Below are 17,604 nucleotides of genomic sequence, written 5' to 3' on the forward strand. Positions count from 1 at the left end.
AGAAGAAGGAGGGAGCGTCTCTGCCGCCGCCTCCTGGTCCCCAACGCCGATCTGCCGCCGCCACCTCCCTCCGCGGCGATCCTCCCTCCACGGTCCTGCCGCGGCCCCCGCTGTAGTCCGAGCTGCCCCGCGCCGAGCCGGAGCCAGCCTCGACAGAGGGAACGGTCGCGGCCTCGCGGCCCGCGCGGGCTGACGAGAGGAGAGCGAGGCACCGCGCGATCCCCGAGGATCCGCACGCCGGGCAGCGCGGCCCGAGCAGCGCGAGGAGCAGCGGGCGGGCGGGCGGCGCCGGGCCCGGGCCGCCCTCGCTACTGCGCCCCGGCCCCGCCGCCCGCGCCGGGGCGGTCGCCAGCTGAGGAAGGCGCCGCAGTCTCCGGGCCTCGCCGCCCCGCTCGAGTGTCCTCGGCACCGAGGGCTCGCGGGTCCTGAGGGGAGGAGGCGAGTCAGGGGCCGGGCAGTGAGCTCTTTGGCGCCCCCACCCCCGTTTTCGGAGCCCTCCACGCTGCGGCCACTGTCCCCTCCGGACCATGGCCGACGACGACGTGCTGTTCGAGGATGTGTACGAGCTGTGCGAGGTGATCGGCAAGTGAGTCTCCACGCGGGGGAGCGGGAGTGTGGGAAAATGCATTTAGTGATGCCCGGGTCCTTCCGCACCCGCACCCACCCGGGGCTGCCCCCTGCCCTTCCTCCCCTCCGCCTCCCCTGTCCTCCTCACCCGGGAGTATTTATAGACGTGTACCTGGACCTCCAGCCGGGCGGGAGTCTGGGGGCTTCTCGGCGATCCGTGGAGGCCGATGAGCCGAGGTCGGCCCCCTTTATGAGGCGTGGGGCCGGCTGAAATCTGCTGTCTGCATTTTATCTGACGGTTGCACAGGGACGTGGCGGAACCGATTTTATAGTTGCTTCCTGGGAACAGTTGGGCTTATTGTTACCTTGCGTGTACCACAGACCATTAAAGAAAAGAGCAGCTTGCATTTCGTTGCTTCCATGGAGAGACAGAGAAAGAACGTCCAGGGTCTTAAACTGTGGGGTGTGTGTCTATTGTGCATGGTATTAGATACATGCCTTTGTGTTCACCCCATGCCTGGATTGGAGGGGGTCATTTAAGACGGGGTGCGTTCGGTTTCAGCAAATTCTTCACCTGGTGTAGACCAACGTGGAAAGAGTTGGGGGTTTCCGAATTTTTAATGCCTCGTTATGCAATGACTGTTAAATCAGTGTTCGAGGCTTCCCTCGACTGTTGGGATGGTGGTTAGCGTGGTAGCGCCGTCTGCTTTGAGTCACCGGGCTGGTCCAGAATATAGAACTGACAGTCCAAATGCTCATCCTTTCATCTGTGTTGTATAATTACACTAGGGAAAAGCAGGGAATCAGATTAATCACAGGGCTGATTGAGAATTAAATCTGCAGTTCTTCATCTAATTGTCCATTCCTTAAATCTGTTTTGAATAGTTTCCTTTTCATTCTTGTCAAACAGTATTCCAAGTGCACAATCCTGCTAATTTGCTTGTGAGGGAAATGCTGGCGATCTGAAGTTGATTTCCTAGTTCAGCGTGTATTCTGTGGCTTTAGAAGTTGAGGAGATAAAATTGAAGATAAATTTTTTGCCTAGTTTTTAAGGATTGGTAGATTGCTACCGTTGAAATATTTTACCTCTTTTTGGAAGTGGTGCTTTATTGTCTATTTTAAGGTCCGCAGTTGGGAAATGAAACCAAGACCTTAGAGCAGTTGGCTCAATCTCTTTTTTAAGTTGTCTGCAGTACTGGATTTCAATTTTTATAAGTGTGGATAACTCACTAATTTCCTTCCATGTTGAGGTATTACAGTGTTGCCTCACATGGTGAGATTGTGGGTAGAGCTTGCTACATACTTTCCTCGGATACAATTGATACAAGGACATGTTACTCTTTGCCCCTATTGTTACATGACTAGCTTGTCTACTGGAAGAACGGTATCCAAATGTGCTCTGTTAAGGTGGTTGTGGAAGTGCTCTAGAGCAGAGCAGTCCTCACAGTATATAATGCGAGCCCCATATGTAATTTTGTATATGTAAAATTTGCATATGTAAATTTTCTAATAGCCACATTAAGAAGATTAAAAGTAGATGCAATTAATTTTCACAAAATATTTTCTCTTACCCAATAGATCCAGACTATATCACATCAACATGTCATCAGTATAGAAATCATTAGTGAGCTATTTTACATCTTTTCTTTCGTAATCTTCAAAATCCAGTGTGTATTTTACACTAACCATACATCTCCGTTCTGACACTAAGCTGAATTTTCATCAGACATACTTGTTCTGTATTTAGGTTTCATAAAATTTGCATTTGCAAAAGTAGATTCACATACCCAAGTTGTTGCAAACATACCTAAAAGTTTTCTAATAACTGAATTATCTCTTTCTAAATTTAATGTAAATTAATTAAAAGAAATATAATTCAAAATTCAGCTCCTCATTTGGATTAGCCACATTTCAAGTGCTTGTAGCCATATGTGAATAGCACAGTTCTAGAGAGAGAAATATGTCAAAAAAAATCTTGGTTTCTTCATTCTTGGCATCCAATGAAGGTAAATAAGGTGTTTCCCAAAAGCCCCCAAATGATTGCGTGGGGGGGGGGTGACAAGGGGAATGATGTTTGTTGTGTCTTAGTTATATTTGATTCAAATGAGCCAGCAGAGTCACAATCGGGAAGTGTGAGATTAAAATGTTAGTTCTATTGTGATGATGAAATATAGGCATCATTGAATCAATGTTAGTAGCTAGTTCTGATTCCTTGAGATCTGAAAGAGTGATGATGTGATCTCTTTGGATATTGAAAAGAAAAGTGGTCAGCATCACATTAGCACAATCAGTATTCTGCTGACTTATAATTGATAGAATATCTTCAGTAAATGCCTCTGGGAGAATGAGATTCATCTCCTCTGTTACTTCAGAGCTGAACAAGGAGGGGGAACAAGCTAATTTTGAGGTGATAGGTCCTCTGTGGCTACCTTAACTACTGTGAATGTGAAACCTACAAAGCCTGACTTGGTCAGTGCCGATTATGATATGTCGTTCCATGAAATAATGCATTCAAGGTAGGTTTTGTGGCAGAGAACGTAATGATAGTGTTCCTCACCCTGTGTAAAGGTTGGAGGGTTTTCTCCAGTAAATTGTCTCAGCATATATTGATCTGAAAATTGAAATTCACTTGAGATTTTCTTGCAGGGTCTCTGACAGCAGGCATTTAAACTCAGAATTTGTTCAACTCTGGATTTAAACAGAAAGCCCTTGAAGACATTCACTTTGCACAGAAAACCTTGTTGATTGCTATCCAAGTTCTCTGGAATTGTGATTCTTCTTTTATAACTAAATTAGCATCACAAGTTGTGTTTGACCCCTAGGGTGTAACGGGTTTAAATTTTCACTGAAGTGCTTTAAAATGGATTTCACCTTTTTACCCATCTGTTGACTACCCACTCAACTCCCCTGCCTCACTACATATCTGCTCACTCACCCACCCATTATTTTACTGGGAATCAGTTGTCTGATTCATTATGAATATTGGGAGAATGCCCTTCCTTTTTTTTTAAATTTAAACTCTTTCCCCCTGTGTTTCTTATTTTTGAAAGTGGTCCTTGAATGCCTATTGTTTCCATGACATTTTCCCATGTAACATCTTTCAAGTGACTGAAACAAATGTCCAATGCTGTCATTGTCCCAAAACTTCTTGTCTTAGCAAATGTAGCAAATTACTGGAAGGGAAAGGTATTATGCAAATACAGGTAATCAGCTAATGTTTATGGTCGTGAGCATTTACTGTATCTTTTGCAAATTGATGGTTTTATAGGCAAGTGCACAATCAGTAATATTACATGAAGGAAATTTTAAAATGATTCATCCAAATTAAAATGTAGAAATGCCTACCTTCATGGTACAGCAGTTTTCTGTGAAAGAGAGTAGCAAAATGTACACTGTTTTTGCCTTGTGTAGGCTGAATATTTTTGCCTGGGTATTTAGTAACCTGTAACTTTTGACTTTCCTGCTTTGGTAGGACATAAACTAAAATTGGAATGATGCAGTCTGACCCTTGTTCAAGGATGACATACAAGTTTGTGAGGCATGCTGTATTTGCTTACACCTCAAGAGCACTTATCATATTTAGTTACAGTTTCTTATTTATGGGTCACTCTCCCTAGCTAACAGGGAGCTTCTTGAGGGCAGGAAATATATCTTACGTATCTTTCTTTATTATTAACACAGAACCTGCAATGTAACAGTTGCTCATTAGCTATGGAATGAATTGAGTAGTTTTATAATAAAATCTCATTGAAAGGCAAAAAGCATGTTTATCAACCTCAGAGCAATTATTGTCCCAAAAGGCTGTATTAAAGTAGTAGTTGACCACCTGGCTGCATATTAGAATCACTAGGGGAGCTTTTAAAAAAGATCAGTGAGAGGACCTTGTGTCAGAGCAATGAAATCAGAATCTCTGGGAGAGGGTTCTGTTCATTGGTATTTTTTAAAAGTCTCTAAGTGATTCTAATATGCAGGTATGATTGAGAGTCACTGGTTTTAAAACTTAGGTTATGTATGTAATATTTTGGGACTGACTTTTCAAAGGCTCACAGTTTTTAAAAAGTGGAATAAATATTTGGGGGGAAGTATCAAAGCCAAAGGACCAAGACATGGATTTTATTTTCTCTACACTGTGTTTTTGAGCCTTATTGTATTAACAATTTTGTTTCAGCCTATGTTGCTGTTGACTTTTTTGGATCTTTTAAGATTTATGATTTATGACACTCATCTAATGCTAACATGGTGATTGTCTGATGCTTGGAACAACATAGAACAAGGATTGCTTCAATAACAGTTGATGATGGCTGTCTACTATAATGACTTAATTTAATAACAAGGCATCTATCAGTTTAGTATGGATTGTGTTTGCACATACACTCTATTAAAAGGATATGGTTAAGTTGCTTATATACTTTAAATTTCCTACTTGCAATTCCAATAATGCTGTTTGCCAGAGAATTGGGTTAAATGCAGCATTTATGTAAAAACCAGATTAATAATATGCAGAATATATAATTTACCATAGAGAAAAATTCAGCTTTACTAATTTGTCCTAATTACTATGGCTTTCATATATACTGATTGGCCCAGTGATTTGGGTTTCTAGTATCATGGGTTAGGGGTGGGGGGAGGAACGGTGTTACATCATGTTGGAACATCTTTCCCAAGAATATTAGCAAGATGTGATAGGTAAACTGGTTGTTCATGTTCGGAAATAAAGTCAAGTGAGAGCCTGAAGGAACCAAGAATTTTCCAGAAATGAGATGTTTCATGAAAGAAGTGCTTGATCCGAGGGACAATCATTTAACAAGGGAAAAAGAAGCACAATCACCAGTTAGAGTGCTGGTGCCCCAGAAAGATCAGGCTGTGGGGGATCAACTGACGTCCTGCAGAGGAAAAGCATGTTACATGCAGGGTGCAGATTCCCCCACATGGCAGGTGTTATCAGGAGGAGGTAAGCAGTGGTGATCCCTGATGATGGAGTTTGATTCTAGGACCCCTCTGGAGTGAACTAAGCTTCTCAGTTGCTCTTCTGCATGTGCACAACCTTCTCCAAGTATCTTCATGTCCGCTTTCTACAGACTGCTTTAGGACTTGAAGTGTGGTTTGCACGTGGTCTTCATAATGTTTCCTGTGATTTTTCCCTTACCTTCCAAGACAATGACATGTTCTGTGGCCTTGACATGTGCAATTCCTCCCAACCCTCCATTTCCACCTCGTCTCTGCAGTGGTTTCACCTGCCGAACTATAGCTCCTTAATGTCCCTTATATTGTGTTTCTAGATAGCTCCTTTAAATTGAAAATTCTTTCACCATCCTCAGTGATAGCTCTACTCAGTAAATTAAAGAGCAAGCGTACCTCACTTTTGGAGATAGTGCTTGAATTATTGCATTTTTGTAAATGTTTTCACATTTTAAACCTGGCAGAAATGGTTTAAAGGAACTTTGACATATATTCACAAGTTAAAAAAAATTCTTTGTAACTTAACATGTCTTTTTCATGAAGGGACAATTATGCCTTCAAATCTTAGGCATTTTACATATGTTAGCTCCTTTCATTGTACCCATTTTACAGAAAACACTGAGATTCAGAGGGGTCAGTAACTTGCCCAAGATCACATGGGAATCCTACCAGTTTTAAAGCCCGTTTATTTCATGCTGCAGTCTGCTGTTGATTCTAGCTGTGGAAATACTGCAGTGGGTGTCCTTAAAGTAAGGCATATGTCTTCATTTCCAGAATTTACTGCAAATTTTAATTATTTGACTTTTTGGTTAAATTTCCTACCTCTTCAGTAGATGTTCCATGCATGCATGCTCAGTCGCTTAATCGTATCTGACTCTTTGCGACTCTACGGACTGTAGCCCAGCTGACACCTCTGTCCATGGGATTCTCCAGGCAAGAATACTGGAGTGGGTTGCCATTTCCTACTCTAGTGGATCTTCCTGAACCCAGGGATCTCCTGCATCTCCTGAATTGGCAGGCAGATCCTTTACCATTTCGCCACATGGGAAGCCCTGAGGTTCATTGTCTCATCTTATTTCATTTTTCTTTTTGTCTTTCTAATGAAATATCAGTGTTTGTCACCAGACTGATAAGTTTATGCATTCCTTAGCCATGGCAATATAGAATCTTGACTATCCATCCAACATATAATTTGTTTTGGAACTTTCTCCACCCTTTTTACTCTCCAATTTTCCCCTTCCAATTCCCCTGCCCCAACAGACAGAATAGTTGATTGATTACTCCTAAGTTGCCAAACCAGAAGTAATGAGGTTTCAGAGATAGGTGTTTGTTGAGAGTGGGGTGGGGTTCTTTCCACAGGGTAGCTATTCCTATATCCTGTGATAAAATATTGACATTGTTTTCTCTGACTCTGAAAACTGTATACTGAACCACAGCTGCTGAGTGGTGAGCGTCTCCACTCTCTGTCAACACTGCACACCTAAGTAATCAAGTGACTGAGTTAGTAATGAAGTGCAGGGCAGGTACCTAACCCCAGGCACAAGCTGATGGGGTGGGTGCGCAGCTCTCACATTTTGGTTTTATTTTTTAGTTGACTTTCTACACTGGGAAGATTTTACTTCTGAAGCTAGTTTGACTTAAAGAGAGAGTTCATATATGTTTCCAGTTTTAAGACTTAATAATATTCTGTTAACTTTCTTTTTATTAGCATTTATAAAATTATAAAATTTTAAAATATAGGTGACACAAAGGTAAATAGTGAATGTTTCTCCTTTCTCCCACCATCCATAGCTCTATTATCCAAAGGTAACCATTGTCCAGGGATCGAACCCATGCCCCCTGCATCGGGAGCGAGCAGTCTTAACCACTGGACCTCAGGAAAGTCCCCAGTTTTTGTACATCTTCTGGAAGATCTTTGTTTAAAAACAGAATGAGCTCATATTTATACATTCTACTGAAATATTCACTTTACATTGCAAATAGTATATCTGATGGCCTTTCCATATCCATCTATATATCTATTTAACTCTGTCTTCCCTTAAACTACAACCCAGTATTCCTTGATATGGATTGGCACTTTGAATTGAGTGCAGGCTATTTCTAAGTGATCATAGCTGGAAATACATGGGTGGAGTTTGAATGAGAGGTCTAGAATGATAGTGAAGATTTGGAAATCAACTTTGTGGAAGTTAAACTATGAATGTATGAGTTCTTGGGGGTTGATGGAACTAGCAGTGGGGTTTTGTGGTTTGGAGTATAACTCACGAAATTAGAAGAATTGGGATAGCTGGATCACAGAAGTCTCAAGGTGGGGCAGATCAATAATGTAAAATGCCAATGCACTGACTGAGGACCAAGAATAGGCTTGTCTCTAACAGAGGCTATTTAAAGCACTTATCAAAATAAATATTAATATGATGCTTAATATTCCATTCCTCATGTGACTGAAAAGCAAGATTCTGACTTCATTTCTGTGGATGTTGGTACCATTATACTGTCTTTCTGTGAATCTATCTCAACAACATAGTTAGGGTTAAAAAAAAGTACATTTCTTTTTCCCTTTACTTGTGTTTTGCAGATTCTGATGGCTGGCTTTTAGGTAAAACCATTTTTTCCCCTAAGGTTAGGTTTTTTTGATTCCCAAGCTTGGTGCCTAACTTGAATTAAATAGGCCCCTTTTAATGATATGACAAAGTAAATTTTAGACACTTTAAATTTAAGTTCAAACCATTGTTCTCTTATTAAATTCTTCACCTATAGGGAACTGAATTCCTCCATACCTCAAGGTTTTTGGTCCCAGTTGGAGAATTGTAGTATTCTCCTCCCATTTTATACCCCTCTTACCCCCATCCCCCCAACTAAATTCATTTGTTGGCCTTTTTTTAGTTGTCCACATCCATTCACATCAAGAAAGGATTACTTTATGGTCCTTAAGCCAGTTTCTTTATATCTGAGTGCATATTGTTGCATTTCAACTTCTTGTATTCTGTTACACATTCTTTTTCTATCTTTTTTATTTCTTTTGATACATTTTTTTACTTTGTTACCATTGTTTTGAATATTTGAATCATTTACAGATAAGAACGCTGATTGTGTCCTCTCTCAGTGTAGTTTAATAACACAAAATATTATACATTGACTGTATCTCAGGCTTCTAATTCTAACCCTGAGTTCAGAGTATTCTGGTATATTCAAATCTAGGATGGATTTAACCCTATGAAGATTTTAATGTTTTATGAAAACAATGTTATTAATTCACTGACAGAGGTCTCTAGCCCTGGCCATCATGTGCAGATTATCACTGTAACACTGCTATCTTATAGAACCGATAAGAAGCATCATATCCTTCCTGCTTACCCTTATCTATTTTTCCCCAAACATATGGATCAACAGTGCTTTGAAGACTGTGAGGCAGCCCCCTAAGATCTGATCTGGTAACCTTTGGGTACATTATCACCATTTTCTCCTTATTTATAGAAGGAATGATAGCTGCTTCATGAGCCATTTGCATGGATTAGTGATTGTGAAGTGCAGCATAAGTATTTTTTATTTCTAAAATGTCTCTGAGATACTCAAATTACTTTTGGCAGCTATGTAGATAAGTTTCAACAATTTCCAAATGTGCACTTTCTCAGTGCTAAACACAGGCTCTATTACATAAATAATATGGTGAAATGAACATTCTTTTCTACCATGTGTGTAAAATTTAGTGGTGCTAACATTCATTCATTTTTTTCATTTAGGCATTCATTTCTAGCTATGTGACCCTGAGCAAGTTAGTTAAGCTCTCTGAGCCTCAATTTCTTTATATGTTAAATGAGGGTGATAGCATAGACCCTGCAGGGGTGTTGTGCTGATTGAATAAAGGAGTAGAGGAATACAGGTAGGGAAAATTAAAGAAATCTTAAAGTTCTTAAGATCAGGGGCTTCCCTGATAGCTCAGTTGGTAAAGAATCTGCCTGCAATACAGGAGACCCTGGTTCAGTTCCTGGGTTGGAAAGATCTGCTGGGGAAGGGATAGGCTACCCACTCCAGTATTCTTGGGTTTCCCTTGTGGCTCAGCTGGTAAAGAATCTGCCTGCCATGTGGGAACCCTGGGTTCGATCCCTGGGTTGGGAAGATCCCCTAGAGAGGGGAAAGGCTACCCACTCCAGTATTCTGGCCTGGAGAATTCCATGGACTGTATAATCCATGGGGTCTCAATGAGTTGGACACGACTGAGTGACTTTCACTTTAAAGTTCTTAAAAATGTTCACTTTGTTTTATTTTTTAAATTAATATTTCTTATATTTTTGAGAGCAGTTTTAGGTTCACAGCTCCTATTTTAGTGACACTGGTAACATATAAAAATTCAAACAGTAAGTACAAAACTAAATTGTACAGGGACAACTTTAGGAATTTGTTGTTGTTCCCAGATCCTATGGTTTGAGTGCTCATTATGCACTGGACATGGTGTTAAATTCTTTAATTCTTGATATTTTTCTAATATAACCTTGGCCACAGCCCTTCCTTTTGAGGCAGTCACCCCCCCTCCCCATTTTACAGATGAGGAAACTGAGAAATAAGGAGATTAGTAATTTACCCTGGACAAAGTGGCAATAATAAGTGGCAGTGTGGGGATTTGCACCTTAGTATATGTGACCTGGGCTTTCCAGGTGGCTCAGTGGTAAAGAATCTGCCTGCCAATGCAGGAGACTCGGGTTCAATCCCTGAATCAGGAAGATCCCCTGGAGAAGGAAATGGCCACCCACTCCAGTATTCTTGCCTGGAAAATTCCATGGGCAGAGGAGCCTGGCGGGCTACAATCCATGGAGTCTTAGAGGAGTCGGACACAACTTAGCGACTAAACAACAACATACACGACCTGATTGCCTGCTTTTTAGTAATGTTACACTGATTCTCATTTAGTATAAGCAGAGACTGGTTGTCTTTTAAGAGGTATTCCAAAATATAAGCCTCTGATATTCTGATTTTAGGTGTTTTAGCAGATTACTAGAATGTCTTTTTTTGAGTAACGGCTGTATTGAAGTATAATTCATATACCATCCAGTTCACCCATTTAAGGTGTACAATTCAGTGGTTTTTATTATAGCCACAGGGTTGTGCATGGTGACCATAATACATTTCTGAACATTTTCATCACCCCCTAAAGGAACTCTGTATACTCTAATTCTTACTCCTCATCCCTCCCTATCCTAGGTAATGATTAATCTGCTTTCTGTCTCTATGGATGTGCTTATGCTGGACATTTCATGCAAATGAAATCATACAATATATTGTAGCCTTTTGTGACTAGCTTCTTTTTCTAAGCATAAGGGTTTCAAGGTTCATTCTTGTTGCAGATGTTATCAGCACTTCATTCCTTTTATAAGGCGCAGTAGTATTCTATCGTGTGGCTTGACCACATTTGTTGACCCTTTTGTCAATTAATGACAATTAATTAATGACAAATTAATTCATTTGGGTGGTATTCATCTTTTGGGTATTATAATTAATCCTGCTATGGACATTCATGTGCAAGTTTTGTTTTTATTTCTCTTAGGTATATACTTAGAAGTGGAATTGCTGGGTCAAATGGTAACTCTCTTTGACTTTGTAAGGAATGCCAAACTGTTTTCCAAAGTGTACCATTTTCCACTCCCACCAGTGGTCTATGAGGGTTAGAATGCTTTCTAATCAGGTGAGTACTATCAGAGTTTGCCTACAGAGTCTGTTTGACACTGTGGTGTAAAGCAAATTTTACGGGTTGTTGGTCAAGCTTTTATCTCATGGACATGTTTGTTCTGATCTTCAACAATTTTAGATATTTGTAGACCAAGGGTTGGCAAACTATCTGGTAGTTACCAGATAGTAAATATTTTAAGCTTGACGAGCCACACATCTGTCGCAGCTACTCAGACTCTGACATTGTAATGTGAAGACAACCATGGGAAAACAAATTAGTGCGGCTGTATTCCAGTAAAACTTTATTTACAAAAATAGGTGGTGGGCTAGATTTGGCCCTGGGCTTTAGTTTGCTGATCCTGTTATAGATTAAAAATGAAGCTGGAGCTGACTGTCCAGTTCCCAGTCTTGTTTACCTTCAAGGTTGGTGAATAGTAGTCTGAATAGCCCCATAGTAGTAGGTTGTTTCTACAAAATATAAAGATATTGAGACTGGTCCACTGAAATATTTTCACTGTTAAATGGAGAAATACTATACATCTAGGTGATTTTTTGTTTGTTTGTGTGTGTGTGTGTTTATTGCTTTTGGATTATCTTTTTGACCCTAAGCTAACGGGGAAGAAACTCATTAACATTCTTATTGTCTGACTGGAGACAGTATAAATGTGGAGTGCCTGAAAACATTTGTTTCCTTCATTCTTATTGCCCGTGGCATGGATGAAAGCAGAGTTGAGAACATACTAGAAATTGTCAGAAATGGAATATTTGAAAAAACTAATAGCTTTAAAAAAATTAGGGGGACCAGCACTCACTAAATCTCCATCCCTAATTGGAGAGTTATGATGTGCCATCTATGTATATTTTATGACTTCACCAAGAGCCCTTGCTAGAGTCATTGTTTGGAATTAGGGTGTGTGTAATATAAATAAAACTTCAAAATTCTCTTTTGTATCTGAAATCCATTTTGCACAATATATTTTCAGGTAGTAGACATATACTATTTAGAGTGCTTTGTGGCTTAAAATAAAACTGTCATTGTATCTTTGGTACATAGGAAAGATAGTATTCTTTGAGCTTATAGATTTACGTCAATCGTTTGCAAGACTGTTCTAGATTATAATTTTTGTAGTGTTGAGAAAAGCTCCAAAGATTATGTTAAAAGAGGAAATTTTGTAGCAGCTTCTGTCTTTGCATTTGGACATTTGACAGATGAATTAATTGTTCATTATGTGAAATTTCAAAACTGAGACGAGGAGAATCCCAGAGTATATATTTAGGAAACAGCCATATATAGGATTTATGGATATTGTAGTGTTCTTTTATGTAACTTCCCCAGATTTTATTATGGCAGCAGTGTCCACATCTTAATCACAAACAAAATTAGGTGGAAAGATTCTGAAGCTGTAGTCTCTGATATGATTGGGCACCGAATCTAAATTACCTACATTTACAGAAGAGCATTTCATCTACTAGGTCATGTTACATTGTCAAGTAGAAGAATGATCATGTTGAAATCTATTTAGACCACTTACTTTGATGAAAATACTTCTTAGGTTGGCTTCAGAGAACAGTAAAAGGCATCTCTTCCTATGATAATTTGTGGACAGTATTGCTTATATTGAATTATTCAGGTTAGAAATTTTGCTGAATTCCATCTGAGCCATTAGTTCAGAAGTGGAATGGTGAGCTTTTATGTAGAACCTTTACTGGTCTTCTTAGGCTTAATATTGTCTTAACTGGATCTTTGTCCCAGCAGTAGTATCTGGCACTGGATGTGAAATTATCTTTTTCATATTTTTTCTTTAATTTAGTCACTTGTAAAATAATTAGATACTTGTAAAACAAACAAGAGGGCATTTTCACTAAGGACTTTCTTTAATTATATTTCATGTAAATTAAAAAAAATCATTACTGGAATATTCAGATCACAGGTTAAAGTGACAATGTAATTATCTCACATTATAATCAGCATGTGCAATACTTTTAAAAGCATGCCAATAAGAATGGAAAAAAAACCCTCTACTGACCATCCATATTGTAGATTATATTCCTTTCCTTGATTTTCTTTCTTTTTAAAATCATTTCCCTCTTAAAATGGATGTAAAAAATTTGTGTAAGTATCTGTTCAAATGAATATATGATCAGTGTTGCAGAAAGAGCCTTGGAATATGGAGGGGGAGATTCTAGGCTTGATGCTCTATTTTTTGGATTATCTCCATTAATAGTATTTCTCCCATTGCTGAGTGTTTCTCTTGTGTTGCTGGGAAGGGATCACCACACTTCTATAATCTATGACCCACTTAACACTAAAGGTCGAGCATGTTTTAAATTGTGATCTGATTAAAGTTCAGGCTTCTTGGTTAGACTTGCTGGGATGGCTTCAGAATTAGCCCCATAAATGTGAATATGGACTTGAAGATCTTATTAGAATGACCCTTTTCCCGATGAAGATACATTCAAAGACATAGTCCTGCAAAGCCATGTACAAGTTGGATTTGCTAAGTGCAGTTCAGAACTTGCTAGGGAAAGTAGTATTTTAAGGAAAGAATTTTAGTTGTGACAAATCAGCGTTTGGTTTATTTTCCTCAGTTTCCTTATCTTGTAAAAGAAGGGTGAAAGTGAAAGTCCCTCAGTCGTGTCCAACTCTTTGCGACCCCATGGACTGTACAGTCTGTGGAATTCTCCAGGCCAGAATACTGGAGTGGGTAGCCTTTCCATTCTCCGGGGATCTTCCCAACCCAGGGATCGAACCCAAGTCTCCTGCATTGCAGGTGGATTCTTTACTAGCTGAGCCCCAAGGGAAGCAAGAGAAGGATAGTAAAGGCTATATTTGATCTACCTCATTTGATCCTTATGAACACAAAATGACATAATTTTTCAAATATCTTAAGCTATCTTAAATACTATCTTAAATACATTATTTTGCAATGAAGCACTTCTAATTAGAAGTGGGCTTTGTTAAGTATATTTTGATTTTGCAAGAGTCATTTACCATTGTCTATAAAAACTGATTTGATTTTCTTATTTGATTTCTAGAGCTTTATAGGACTTGGGACATGTTGGGTGAAAAATGTTGAATAAAGAGATATGAGGAAGACTTATGTGTATTTCAGTGATGGGGTAATGTTTACATTGAGGTCAGTGAAGGAAAAACCCTGTCTAGTGTGTTTCCCCTTGCTTTTCTTTAAATGAATTTTATTTGAGCTTTGAAGTTTGGAACTCACTACAAGTGGCAGAATTTTGTAGTCAATCTGGTGTGAACTTTGGCAGCTACTTAAAATGTTGAACTTCCTGTTTAGTAGTGAAGTCTCGAGCAGTGGTTCTCAAGGGTGGACTTCATCCTCACCAGCAGAGCAGTATCACCTGGGGATTTGTTAGAAATGCAGATTCTCAGGCCCCAGCCCTATAAATCAGAAGCTCTAGGGGGTGGGACCCAGCAATCTCCTTTTTAACAGTTCTCCAAGGGATGCTGAGGCCCATTAAAATTAGAGAAGCATTGATTTAGAACTGTAAATCAGAGCTCAATAAACTATGGCCCAAGGGCCAAGTCTGCCCACTGTCAGTTTTTGTAAATAAAGTTTTTCTGGAGTACAGCCACATTCATTCATTTAAATAATGTCTGTGATGTCTGTGACTGCTTTCACACTACAAGGGCAGAGTTGAGTAGTTGCAGCAGAGACCATATGGTCCACAAAGCCTAAAATATTTACTTTCTGACCCTTAACACAAAAAGTTTGCTAATCCCAGCCCAAGTTGAAGCCTTATTATTGATTTCTTTCCCATAATAACTACAAATATCTGAAATCAATAGGTAAACACCTATTTTTTTCCCTTTACTCCTGCCCATTGCTCTCTCTGATGTCAAATTATTGCTCAGTGACTAGAGACTTATGAATAAAAGTAATATACTACTGTGCCCTTTCCTTCTATGTTTGATAATAGTGGCAGCCTGTTTAACAATTCTGTGACATTTCCTCACTGATTTTTGCACTGGGATGTCCTTGGTTTTGCTGTACTCCAGTGTAACCTAACTTAGTGATCTATTATATATTATAGTCTTCATTTCTCCCAATTTTTGCTGCCTTTTTACTACCCCAAGAAAAAAACCCACTTTGTGACTGTGAAGTTTAGGAGTTCACTGGAGCTGTTTGGTGTACTCTAAGCCATTGAAACAGCATCATCCCATTTGGAAAATTTTTATCCTTGGCCTGGAGTGTTTTAGTCACTTGTACTTCACAAGGATGTTCATGAACACATAGATAATGAATACTGTGGGTAATCTTAGGATGTTTACTGTATGAGTTTTCGTTAGCCTTCCCATAACCAAGGATGGCTATTTCTGTCCTTAGCTGGAATGTCATTTATTGCACCCTCCCTCAATATTCTTTGTACTTGCTCTCAGGCTTTAAGGTAACTGGTGGTCAGTATCATATAAAATCCGCAAACTGAATTTCAGTGTTGTTCTTATCGATGCACTTGGAATCTTTCTCTCTACCCACACCACTGAAGGAAGGGGGTGGGGGGCTTCTCCTAGTCTCCATTAGTCCTCTTAGTAAGATCAGGCAAAAGTGTCATTTTTTGCAGCTGTGACTCCCTGGTTGTACATGACTGATGTTTTAAATTAGGAAACGCAACTTGGCCAAATGATACTGAGCTATATTATTGGTGAGTTTGTTGGGCCCATGATTTCTTTCAGTCAACTTGGGTTGACTACTTTGGTAGGAGAGGCTGGGTAAGACACAGGAAATCGTGAGCTTAAGACTGGAAATGGTTGAGTTAGACCTTTCATTTTAGGCTGTGCCAGTCAAGTTAATTCATACCATTTGCCCTGCTTACTCATCCTGGAGGCGAAGTATAGGGAGAGAAGTCAGACAGAGGCCAGCCCTCAAAGTGTGGCTACTTAGGTCTATTGTCAGAAGCAACCCATGTACCGGAGAACTTGAGCTTTACTGTTTTGTACAATATAGTGTGGAAATGCAGTGTTTTAAGAACTAAATTGTTATTTATAGCGGTGAATAAAATGTGAACTCTTTAAGAGGGAGCAGTGTTCTGCAGCCTTATTGTCCCAGTCAGCACAGTAGCCACCCACACGAATCATCTGAAAAGCCTCATCGTTTCTGTTTTATCTACCTGAAAATAGGGGTCAGGGGTGGGTAGTGGTGAAAGATTGCGGAATCATGGCACACTTCAGGCAAGAGAAGTGTTCTGGTGACTGGCTGTGTTGTTCTTCTTTGTCGTGCACGGGAGTCTGGGACGGCCCTGTGGAGCTGGAGGTAAGCTTTAATAGTTCCTTTTTGTTCCTCGGCAGCTGGTGGTGCCTGGGAGCTGGGTGCTACTTCCCTAGAAGCAGCTACGATAGACGAGTTCTGCCAAATGCGTGGATTTTAAGCCATTTGAAAAGCTATAATGTTCAGACTCAGAATTTCTTAGTAGGCAGAGAGTGTCATTTAAGGGTACTTCTGCTGCAAAGATAAGGTTCATTATGAAATAGACACTGCAACAAGACATCCATGTGACAGAAACTTATTGGAGCTTGTGTACTTTTCAAACCACATATTTCTTTAATATATCTTTTCAGCTTCATTAGGTCAGGATTCATGGCTGTTATAGCTGCTGCTGTCTCTCTACAGCTAGGACAGCATCTGGCACACAGTCAATTTTCATCATAAGAGTTGTTGAGCCAATTCAGAGGAGGAGGGGTATAGATGAACACATGAAAAAAGATAAAATCTGACCCATAATGCACAAAGTCAGGAGTTCAGATTTTCATTTAGTGCTAATATTTTGCTGCTTCAAAAACCATCTAATTCTCATCATGTCCCTGTGAGATAGGTTAGTAGATACAGAATTGTACAGTATATGCCGAACATAATGATGGAATCCTGAATAACACTTAGCATCCCTATTGAGAACTGTCAGATCATTGTTACAATTAAACTAGATGAAGAAAAGACATTTCTAAGGTTGAAATGGAATGGAGAATTTTATGGTGAGTACAATTACTAAGACCTGCTTACCAGATCTGTCTAAAATGGCGTCCTCATTTGTAAAATGGAGACAGAATCTACCTCATAGGATTGTTTTAATGAAATGGAATGGAGAATTTTATGGTGAGTACAATTACTAAGACCTGCTTACCAGATCTGTCTAAAACGGCGTCCTCATTTGTAAAATGGAGACAGAATCTACCTCATAGGATTGTTTTAATGACTAAATGAGACCATGGCTATAAAGCACGGTTCCTGGCACCTTGTAAGTGCTCAATAAACATGAGTTGCTTTCATAATCAACAGAAAGTTTGAGAGCCAGGCTCTGTGCCAAGTATATCCTCCTTCCAGGTGTTGCACCAATTTCCCTTGCCTTTCTCCTTGCTGCCTCACTCCTTATTCCATCTGGAGCATCCAGAGTGAGGTA

General features: G+C 39.7%; 1 protein-coding gene across 8 annotated transcripts in view; it reads left to right on the top strand.

Moving 5' to 3' along the window:
• Nucleotides 1–461: 461 nt before the first annotated feature.
• CASK (calcium/calmodulin dependent serine protein kinase) overlaps nucleotides 462–17,604 on the top strand; it is a 365,729-nt gene continuing 348,586 nt past the window's right edge. For all 8 annotated transcript variants that reach the window (XM_043458309.1, XM_043458311.1, XM_043458313.1 and 5 more), the window contains exon 1: nucleotides 462–586. In XM_043458309.1, coding sequence (XP_043314244.1) covers nucleotides 528–586 — 59 coding nt within the window. In that variant the 5' untranslated portion in view covers nucleotides 462–527. The remainder of the gene's footprint in view (nucleotides 587–17,604) is intronic.

The sequence above is a fragment of the Cervus canadensis genome, chromosome X, assembly GCF_019320065.1.
Source record: "Cervus canadensis isolate Bull #8, Minnesota chromosome X, ASM1932006v1, whole genome shotgun sequence".
NCBI classification, from domain to species: Eukaryota; Metazoa; Chordata; class Mammalia; order Artiodactyla; family Cervidae; genus Cervus; species Cervus canadensis.